We start from the raw sequence: 12083 nt of genomic DNA on the forward strand, positions 1-12083 counted from the left end.
ACTTAAGAGAATACGGTTGACTAAGGACATTTTCGAAAACAACACTGTTTTCTTTTGCCTACAATTAATTTGATTTATGGAGTTTTGGCATGAAATCCAGTTTAATATACGGAGATGCTAAAATGGAACTTAATAGAACCAATATCCCAAAATTGACAAAAATGACTTAGGCTCTTTTGAAATCCACATCTTCAATTGTTCTGAAATTTAAGTATGTTGTAGTACGGCTTTTCGCTCAACAGGGATGTCAGGGGTTAAGTGCTGTACCGCCAGAGCAATTTTATGAAATTTACCGGGTCAATTGGAGAATTTATTTGTTTGTAAGTAAGAATGAGTGAAAGTAAGGTAAAGGGATTAGTAAAAGTTAAGAAAGTGGTTGTTTTTTATGTTGTAGGCGGCACTGTATGTGGAAGCGGATGGACTATTTCGCGAGAGGTATACTTGTCATAATATTGTGGGGGCGAAAGGCAGTATAGAAATGACGTGTGTATGTCTGTCAAGGGTATGAAATATCATGTGAGAGTTATAGAGAACTATTCAAAAATAACGAGTGACTGTTAAGAAACTGTCTACACGATTTTGTTCTTGAAATTGCAGAAGTTTACAAGCCTCAGTTTCGAAGGTAAGTGGCTTCTAACTCACGGCAATGTATTCCTGCACAGTGTACAGAAGCTATATTTTGTTTACAAGTGAAGCGTTAGTAGTATGAAACCACAACAACTGCTACTGAAATTTGTATGATTGCCAAAACCCACATGTTTTCACTACCCTCGTTACGCATATATCCACCGCCGTTGACGCGCCTGCTCCATCCGGCCCATCAGCTTCGCCCTCCGCTGTGTAGTCTATTTGAAGTAAAATATGCAATTTTATATTTTAGTTTCCATGAATAGTGGGTTCGCTGACTCGGCCACGCCGAGGGACGTTATCCCTCATACGTTTGACGAGTTTAAGGCCATACCAAAAACAATAGTTTCGTTCGATCATTTGTTGCTACTCTTCAAATAAGCATTCTGTAGAATCAATACCAGCAATAGCGTAAAAATTCTTGTCAGATTTAAGAAGCTTAATGCTCAGAGTTCCGAATACTATCTAACACTTACTAGTTCAAGTGCTGAATTCAAACTTCCGTACTAGTAGAAGTTTCGATGTGTAGTAAAGAAAGCTGCATTTTCGAGAAAAAAAATCGGAAGTGAAAACTTCAACTATTTATTTTACGCTGGAAGATATTTAATTTCATTTAAGACATTTTGAAACATTTAGGCTTCTCTATAAAATATGAATTATATCTTTGTTGTTTTAAATTAATTTTCGGGAAAGAACCGTCTTGCAACAAGTGCTCCGGAAATTCCCGTAATTGAATGTACAAAGTATCGGAAGTAAACGTCAACAATAAAACCATTTATTTTAAGCTGGAAAATATTTATTTCATATAAGATATTTTGAAACATTTATTTTATAAAACTTGAATTATATCTTTGTTTTAAATTAATACTAGCTCTCTACACAGTGCATCATTTATATATGAGCACGAATCTACTTTTCATTTCTCTCATTTTTTTCATGCCCCTTCACATACACAGAAGAAAAATGTCTTGATAAAAACCGGCAAGGGGTACCATAAAGAGGCCTTTTTTTTTTTTCGATTATCTTTTCAATATCTCGCACCGTTTGCAAGATTGAGCCTGCTTCCGGTTGGAGTTTCTAATTCATGTATGATCAGTGTTTTCTTTTTTCTTGTATGCAGTATGTAATAAGCAAATACATTACACATACACAATTAATTATAATGTCACTGACATATGGTGTTCATTGGGCAAAACAATCCAAATAATAAAATTCATCTTAGACTGTAGAACTGGTTATTCTTCGTTTTTTATCATCATTTGGCCATGAAACAAACGCCCGAGAGATATACAACCCCTGTATACAAGTATGTTGTGTTAGAATGTATAACTCATAGTAGGATAGGATACTTTTTAAAAAAAATTCAACACTTCCAGTATATCTCTAAAAAATGTAATAAAGAAATGACGGTCATGTTTTTTAAAATATTCAATTAGAACTGGACAATCTATACAAAATTTCGAATCGATCAGCGAAAACGGCAAGTTTCTAGTACTTGTGATTTCGCGATCTCATTGTTGAAAGGACTGAAGACAAACATATAAACCTAGCATTTTAATATATAGATATTTAGTATTCATATTTGGCGAACGTCACTAAGCTCCTAGGATGACTCGATCTACATGTGTTCGTTTATCTGCCTGTACCACACACACACTACAGGGTACAACTTTCGCTCTTTTAAGGTTAAATTTTCAGCGTACAAGCACGAGACACTCTAAATTTCCTGTATCGATTTGGCGGCATACCAACGTAAAATTTCAAAATGGCGGCCATTTTTCTCATAATAGCGGGTATCCACGCTACAAAGGGCAACTTTCAATCCTTTAAGTTGAAATTTTCCGAGTAAAAGCACGAGGTATTCTAAATTAGCTGTGTAGATTTTCTCAACGGTCCAATGTAAAATTTCGAAACTGCGGCCATTTTATCAAAACAGCAGTGAACAGAAAATTGTTGCAAGTTGTGACAATGATAATCTTGAAATGTAAATCACGTTTGAACACTTTTACCCCAGAGACATTGAAATATTTCGTAAAAACCCAATTAAACTCGAAAAACCCAATTATATCCGAAAAAAAAAAACATATGGACTCCAGTGAGTTGATTTTTTTTTTTTTTCAGAAAAACCCGGGATTTTTCAAACCCTGGTTCAGTGTGAAACTCCCCTCTTCACTGACGCTGTCCCCAACCTGATAATACAATTTAAAACGTACTTACGCTGCTGGAACGTCAAGCGTGCTTCTGCTATTTTCTTATCTCACTAACCGTGCTGACAGTAACGACATCTGTTGAGCGAAAAGTGTACTACAACATAATTTTAACTGAAAACAATTGACACTGCTGACATCTGTTGGGCGAAAAACCATACTACAACATACTTCAATTTCAGAACAATTGTCAATGCCAGTATCCTGATACAGAATGACAAAGAGTGTATACATTTTTCTGACGGACTCCAAACATTTTGTTTTTAAAGAGTAAATATAAAGTAAGATTAAAAATTCAATTAGCCTTTTCTTATCGTAGCAAAAGTAAAGTTTTTGTGTTACAAGCTGGTAGAAGACTATTTATTACTAATTCTTTTATTCAATAAAAAAAAAAAAGCTTAATTCTACTTAGGATTCAGTAATTTTGAAAACATTTTCGAGACTACTTTCTTTTTTTTTAATCTAAAACCTTTAAATTGAAATTGCCATAGAACTAAAATTAGAGATAAATAACAATTTTTATATAAATTCTTACCTTTCCTTTTAACTTTCGAAGGAATCGTGGTGCAACGTAGTCGTCAGGATTAATGTCGAGTGCAGATGGGTTGATAGCAGGCGCTGGTGCTGGATGTTGCATTTGTAAAAAGGCGATGATTGATTTAACTTCCGTTTCATACGAACTGTCGGCTAGAGTTCGACCTTTCGCTGCTAGCCTACACGCAGCCATCCATTTGGCGTATTGCTCTTCCTATCGTAACAAACATAGAATTACTTTATTTTATATGGAATATTAATAAGTACATTAACACTAATAAGCATATTAATTTAATAAATTCTTTGTTTAAGGTTGTGGTTGTTCCTATTAGTCTCATTCCACATACTTTTGAAAACAATGACAGATTTAAAATGGTATCAATAGCTGTGACAAGAGAACCAATTTTTATTGATTACTATTGACTCATAAAATGCTTCGTGTGGAGAATTGTTCTGTATGAGTCAGGAACATGTACATTACGAAAAACTGGTGAAAAACGACTGGAAGATTTCGAAATGTGGGCGAGGAGAAGAATAGAGGGAATTAGCTGTGTTGAACGGAAACCTAATGAGAGGGTCTTAGAAATGGTGGGGAAGAAAAGAACAATTGTAGATATTATTATGAAGAGGAACAGAAACTGAATGGAACATTGGCCAAGAAGGAACTGTATCATGAGGGCCGTACTAGTGGGTATGGTGGCAGGAAAGAGAGGGAGAGGCCGAAGGAGACTACAATTAATGGACGATATCAAAACAGAAAAATCGTACATGAAGACAAAGAGGTCAGCAGAAGAGCAAGGAAACTTCTTAGCTGCGGCAAATGACTTGCCAATAATGGCAGAATACCTATGATGATGATGATGATGACTGTTGACACTAAAGGATTTAACCTGTTGCTAGTACTTCAAAAAATGATTAAATATAAACTAGCAGCAAGAGTTGCACAATAAACTCTCTCCTGATAGCTAATGCAAATTATTGTATGAAATACTCACATAAGTATATTACGGGATCGTAAGAATTTCAAACTATTCTATGGCGCAACAGCGTCTGTTTCACGGCATGAGAACGAAAGAAAAAGCATTTTCTTGACTTGTTCCTCAAAAACAACAGAGAGAGACTCAAATAGTATTCTTGAATTTGTAACTGTAGGTCATAGATATTGAAACTTGCTTTCATGTTCATAAAACTACTCCGTCACGAAATTTTCTGTGTAAATTGATTATTATTTTTCTCACACACGCTATCACCTCAGGGTGCGAGCAATTGGGTGTCTTCTAGAAATATCACAATCCTCCAGAAGCATTCATCATCATACTAAATCATACAAATACAGAAACATCATACTAAGCATCCAACCTAAATAAGTTACAAAGCAGTGTGATCAATCCCTTATCGACTTCTTATGACAGACTTGATGGAACAGCCGCTCTGTGAATTTCTGTGTACGATAGTTTTCTATCCGTTACCACAGAACGTAGGATTAGATTTTGAGAGAACCAGAAAGATAAAATAATCTCATTCCTTAGATATTCCAACGTAATCATAACGAATGGCAACAATCTGTATTTATTTTTAAAGGCTTCTCCGCATGTATGGTCAGCCGGACATGAAAAAATCTGGCATATACTTACACTAGTCACCAAGAATTTGGTATAAGTACAGGACCAGAAATATTGATTCTGTGAATCTTCTGATGATCAGTTATAGGGGAGAAGGAAGCTAAAATTATGTATTTCATTGGACAATGAGGGTTAGGCAGCTGTAAGTTGTCAGCGCTGTATTCACTAATATATATATATATATATATATATATATATATATATATATATATATATATATATATATTTGTTCACCCCCTTTTATGTTCAAAGAATGTTTTCTTCTCTGGTTATTATGTAAAGATTGAATTTAATTTCAACTTCTTTCTTTCTTGAGGCATTACTCGAGCAGACGGTTATACCAAATCCTGACACATTTCTTACATTTTCAGGCTAGGTTAGACCTTTGTATTTCTTTTAACAGAGCATGCACTAAATGATTAGCTCCATTACTACTTGCAAATTGACTTCGGGAAGGCTCTGTATAAATACAGTGTGAACGTATGGCATAAAAACTACATAAAAGTGCATAAAACACGAACCAACTTGTGCTAGGTGGCCACTAAAAAGCACGAATGCTATCTAACCGAGTCAGAGCAAGAGCACAGCAGGGGGCCGAGTAGTGTTGTAAAAAAACGGTTTTTTTTCTGTGAAGTTTTTTTCAATAAAAAACATCGTTCTTTTTCATGTTTTTTTTCAAATTTCTGTTTTTTTTTTCTGGCAGCTATTATTTATTGATTTATGTTGAAGATTATTGAAATAATCAATAGAACTTGAGTCGAAGCCCTGGTAACTTACAAATCGTTTGTTTTTTTGTACCTATACGAGCAAAATCGTGTGATTATTCCTTTCGGGCCCAGGTCATTTTTGGCGTTTTCCTACCTTGTCAGTTAGTGACTTATTGCTCAAAAACCATTTACCCTATTGATATGGTTAAGACCTTGTTTTTTAGAGAAGAAATGTGGCTGTTTTTTGGTGTACGTTACATTGCAGTGTTGCGAGCGGGTGGGAAATTACTGAGGGAAATGTAGGGGTGAAAATTTACAAAAAAAATCCCTAACCGAATTTCAAGACTTTTTGTATCTAGCACCACTGTTGCTATATGGGTCCAAGTCACCTAAAAAATTTCTTTGGTGCGTTGACAAGGTACAGTGAAAACCTGAAGTCGCTGGCTTCCATTCAAAGAGAGAAAGAAAAAATTCTCTGTTTCCATACACATGAAATTTTGACACTTTTTACGCCTTAGAAGCAAAAATCAACAGATATGCCGGGGCTACAGCTTCTCTAATTATCCTATTGAAACCTTTTATGGTGCGTTCTGTAGGCTAAAGAGAGGGCTTTCAGGTAGTGGTACATTTGTTCCAACGTAGCGAGCAAGAGGGAAATAATAGAGGGGAAAGGGAAATTTGCCGAATTTTTCAATTAAAATCGGGAATTAATTGTTTTGGCTGGAAATACTGCCATAAAACAGACGTAAACTATATGAAAGTAAACTTTGGTACCATAAGAATATATCCTACAAGTATCATGACGATATCTAACAAAGTAAGCATGAATTTAAAAAAAAAAATCTCATTCTAACTCAGAAATGCGCAATTTTCTTACCATTTACAGAACATGGTTTATTATAAGCCTTAACTGTACTTCCCCTAATTATTCTATCGAAACTTTTTATGGTGCGCTGTGTAGGCTAAGGACGAGGCTTTCAGACAGTGGTACGTTTGTTCGAATGTAGCCAACAAGAGGGAAATAATAAAGACAAAAAGAGAATTTTCCCAAAATTTCCCCTAAAATCGGAAATTAAAATTTTCTGTAGCTGGCAACAGTGCTAGCACACACACACACACACAAACTATCTTAAAACAAGCTTTGGTATCCCTATAATATATCCTACAAGTATTGTGACGATATCTAATAAAGTAAGCAGGTCATTAAAAATATTTCAGTCTACCTAAAAAAATCACAGTTATCTTTCCACTTAGAGAACAAGGTGTACTGTAAACCTCAACTGTACTTCTCCTAACTATCGTATTGAAACTTTCTATAGTGCGTTGTGAAGGGCAAAGACAAGACTTTCAGATACTGGTACTTTTGTTCCTATTTAACCAACAAGAGGGATATATAGATAAAACACGTAATTTTCCCCTAACATCTTGAATTAAAATTTTCTGTAGCTGGCAACACTGCTACCAGACAGACGAAAACTATCTTAAAATAAACACTGGTACATTAATAATATATCCTACAAGTATCATGGCGATATTTAAGAAACAATGCTTCTAATTACCAAAAATATATTTCGATAAACAGAAAAGTAGGGGAAAATCAAGATTTAGAACCTAAATCCGAATTTTCGTGCGTCCCCTAATTACCCCACTGTAACGATATGTACCCGAGTTTGTTCAGAAAGGAAAAATGTTCGACTGGCGTAAGTTGACTTGCATTAGGACGTATAAGTACGGTTTATAACAAAAATTTCGATTTTTTTTGCCCAAATTCAAGATTTTAATTTCCGTAGTTGGCAACACTGCACGCAAGCCCGTCCAATTTATGTCAACAATTAGGTATTCATTCGACGTGTCTACCTGACAAGTCTTAAGAAGGTCTCTCTACAACGAATGAAGCTACAGGGGAAAAGTAATAAAGAAAATTCGAAAATTCTCGAATTTTTGACTGGGGTGAAATTTGAGAAGGAAATTCGACACAAAAAGAAAAAGAAACTAAAAAGATAAACTATAGACCAACCATATTTGGCAAAATAATATATATATAACCGATATCTTAATTAGTGGCCATACAGGTGCGGATTAAAAAAGTGACACACCCGTATGTGCCACTTTGGCCACCTGGGTCTGAAAGGGTTACGAGTGTACATTTAATTACATTGTTTTGACTACTAACTTGTGTTGTAATAATTAGGCCTACAGCCTTGACTAATAATAATATCGTTGTTGTAAACAATCACAATTTCTCCTTTTTACATCTCTTAGTTCCAATACTGATGCTGAGAAATGCAGGGTGTTTCAAAATGAATATCGGGAAATTAAGTCTTCGTAGTACTTATTACATTTTACGCACAGTTATAAACAATACATCAAATAAAAGAACACCTCAAACAGTTTTTGCTTCAAGTGTTCGATGTGAGCTTCATTCGTCACATGGCACACATTGAATCAATAGGTGAGAAAGGCCCATAAACTTTCCGCCATATGGCACAAAACATTCAATTCACTCAGATGTTTGCACTGTAAATATAGATTCAGGCTTTGCAAAATTAAAACACACAAAGCTTTCTGGTCTCTAGTCTCCATCTTTGCTACTTGCCCTTTCTAACAGCAGACAGAGGAAATAATGCATGGCATGCGTGTGTACAAAACTGTTTGAGTTGCTCTTTCATTTGATAATACTTATAATTGTAAGTTAATTGTAATAGATACTACAATGTTTCAAACCCTAATATTAATTTTGAAACACCCTGCATTACTGCAAATTATGTCATCCTATATTCATGTCTTGTATGTACACTCATGTCCAAAATTATTGTCGCATGTCTATAAATATGTTGTTATAGGAATATAATTTGATAACGAATCCGCCTGGTATTTCTTATAATGTTAGTATGTGTATAATCGGCAAAGACATGTATGTGGCAAATTTCATGTCAAAACAGCAGTAAATAAGAACAATAAAACGAAAACAAAACTTTCTTGTCCATTTAGCAACATTTTGTTTTACTCTTTCTAATTTTCGTATTTATAATTCTTTTCCTTTGAAATTTACCACAAATATACATTTTCCGATTATACACACAGCATCAGTACCCTACAAAATCATTATCAAATTATATTCTTACCAGAACATAGTTATAGATATGTGACAATCATTTTGGACATGAGTGTACATATCATCAGGGCCGGTCCTAGGCAATTTGTCGCCCTTTGCCGCCTCCCTCTTTCTCCAGAAAGAACAAATCTTAAAAGTCACAATTTTAAGTATGCTACTCCAGCATGAACAACGAAGGGGAGGGAAACTACACTCGCACTCAGAAAGGCTTAAATACTTACTAGAAATACAATATTGTTGTGTCTGTTTTTTTTTCTTTAAATATTAATCTATTATGTTAGTGAAAGATAAAGCAAATACATCTGAAAGATGATAATCCTTTTTATAGAATTCAATATCGAGTATCAACCTCAACATATCAGTTTGCAATTATAGTGCAACTAGCTCTTTTACCTTTATTTCTTGATTTTCCTTCTACATCTGTTATTTTTTAAAGTGTTTCCATCTTCACGATCTTATTTGCGACAAAGACAAGAGAAGCTTTCATATCAGAACTCTGATAACTAACCAAAGTGGACAGGCGTTCGAGAATTGAGTTCTTGTATTTGACAACAATCAAGCAATTTATTCTGGGATTTATTTCACTATTTGCTTTAGCACTGACCATGTGACTTAAACTAATGCGACCTAAACATAATTTATGAATGTAGTATTCAAATAGAAGGTCAGCTTAGTAAATTTAGCTACCATGATCATAAAGTCTGTTTCCAACAAGAAACATTTATTTTAAATAAAATACTTATGACAGATAATGCAGCCCCGTGCAAATGCACGTGTTTCACATATGGTAGAGCCAGCAATGCATATCATATATCTAGTCGACAAATTATTTATATATGATATTCAGAAAAATACTAGTAGGCAAATTAGTATTAGTTTTTACCTTTAGACAAGTTATTTGCATTTTATACTGTTCGTGATATTATTTTCGTACTTATTAAAGGCCTACTTTCACGAAAAAACAAATGTTCATTTATACTTTTATTTCTTCGTTGATATTGGTGAAAATGTACAGAATCCCGGATTATTGGTAGGTACGCTACTCATATAAATTGTAAAATATTTGTACCGTAACAGTATCTAGTGTTTAATTTATGTTGCATTTTATGGTAATTACACCTACATAAAAATACTGCAGACTTAAATGACGTAAGATACATTACAAATGAATATTTGAAAAAAAAAACGAAATTTAGAAAAAAAACGAGAGGCAATGTTTTTTTCCTAAAAAAAACGTACATTTCTGAAAAAATACGAACGGTTTTTTTTCTATTTACAACACTAGGGCCGAGAGTATGCAAGGGGTGCGTCCATAGGGAGCAGACACGTCAGCGACGCGAGTATACGCATAAACGAGGATAGTGGAAGAGCACACTTACACATATAATACTTTCACTATCACTCAAAATTCATTTCAATATACTCTGCACTGATTGTAATTACTTATATTGACACTCTCATTCCTTCACTAAAAATGTTTCACATCTTATTTTACCTATAAATTTTCTATTTTGTAGAACCGTCTGCTGGAGTGAACTCCTTGTTAACCTAGTTCATGCGTTTATACTCCTTTATTACTGATCTTCGTTCAAAAAGTAATCTCAAGATCTGTCAGTTGATGTTACTCTGAGTTTTCGATATGCATCACATTATAAGAAAAGTTTGCTTAGACGTGCAAAAATACCATAGTTATAGGCACTAGAATAACAAAATGAACTTACTGAATCACATCGTATATACATTTCTGTCATTCCTTCAGCGCTGGGCACTTCTAATTTAATTCCGTACTTTCCTTGCGTAATGTTGACTTCTGGTGTGACCTCACAGCCTCGAAGATTTATGTGGTAAGCAGGGTCACCGCTATGGGCAGCGTCTTCCCGAGATTTGTACAGAGTCAGATGTAGATCACGGCAAGTGAACCAATACCTCTTAAATGCCTTTAATGTGAATCGTTTCGGCCTGAAAACAAATACAAAAATAAATTAAAATTTCAGCCGGTTTATGGAAGTTGTTAAAAAATACAATAAAAATTAGGTAAGGTTAATGCAAAAATGATTGCAATAGTATCAACGAAGTACAAAACTATGAAAAGGAATATTTTTTGCGTGTAAAGAAGTATAAAAACTTAGTGAATTGTTCATCAATGAAATTTTCGCGAGCAGTTAGTGTATGATATTACACGTATTTTACTGGATTTCGTTGATTAATTTGTATTTATGCCCTTCGCCTGCAACGAGGCTACACCCCAGGCATGATACCTACAATCTAAAGTGGGATCTGAAGCATTGTAGTGTATTCAATGCTCTTCTACGGAGAATCAAACGCGGGACCACGTGCATGGAAAACACACACGCTAGCCACTAGACCAGGGATCCTCAAACGGGATCACGAAGGAAGGTGAAAAAGATATTTTTAAAAATTATTTTGTGTTGGGTTTTATGTATTTTAGTAACTTTTTGTTTAAATTTGTTATATTAGAACATAAGACTTGGTAACACTGAAAAGAAAGAAGAGTGTGTGTGACTGTTCGATGGTGTGCAAGGCTATGATTGCGGACTTGTGGTAGCACTGAATTGTTTTTGTGTAAAACTGATGTTAAGGTGTAGCATTATTTCAAATAATTACAGTCCACTTCTTATGTAATGACTTTTGCCATTTAGAACCAAAACCGAACCGGAACATTTTGAATTTCTTATAAAACATATTTTTATTCCTATACTTATTGACAAAAACAGCAAATAATATTAAAATTGTAAACAAGTAGAGAATCCTTTTTAAAAATTGAAATAAAAAAGAGAAATGAAACTGGTGAAAAATGCAGATTGAAATACAAGAAAAGTATTAGTACAAGTGTAAGCAATAGATAGAATAATAAAAACTTATTGAACCGGAAATTACTTATAGAGCTCGCTGACAAGAGAATATGAAAAGACGTGGTATTAATAAGAAATAGGTTGAGAAACCCTGCTCTACTTCAGCGATGAGGATTGTATGCTTTACTAGAGTTGAGTTGATTTTGAGTTTAGCGTCCCTTTCAGCAGCGAGGCTATATGAGACATGGACCTACTGATTAACGTGGAATCCGAACATGAGCGCCCGCCGGGAATCGAATCCAGGTCTCCCACGCCAAAGGTGCGTACGCTAACCGCTTAGCCACGAAGGAGCTCACATGCTTTACTAAAATTCAACTAAATCAGAACTACACTCAAAAACACTCAAATTTGAGTATTTTATCAAAGCCAATCAAAAGTAAGTCAATGATAGTACATCT

General features: G+C 34.6%; 1 protein-coding gene across 1 annotated transcript in view; it reads right to left on the reverse strand.

The window, feature by feature from the left end:
* LOC145663820 (unc-112-related protein-like) overlaps positions 1-12083 on the reverse strand; it is a 250900-nt gene that overhangs the window by 19665 nt on the left and 219152 nt on the right. Inside the window, exons 7-8 of the mRNA XM_081729912.1 lie at positions 10534-10771; positions 3370-3582 (exon numbers count right to left, since the gene is read on the reverse strand). Of these exons, the coding sequence (XP_081586038.1) occupies positions 3370-3582; positions 10534-10771 (451 nt within the window). The remainder of the gene's footprint in view (positions 1-3369; positions 3583-10533; positions 10772-12083) is intronic.

Source organism: Thermobia domestica, chromosome 11 (assembly GCF_964235325.1).
Source record: "Thermobia domestica chromosome 11, izTheDome1.hap1.1, whole genome shotgun sequence".
Taxonomy (NCBI): Eukaryota; Metazoa; Arthropoda; class Insecta; order Zygentoma; family Lepismatidae; genus Thermobia; species Thermobia domestica.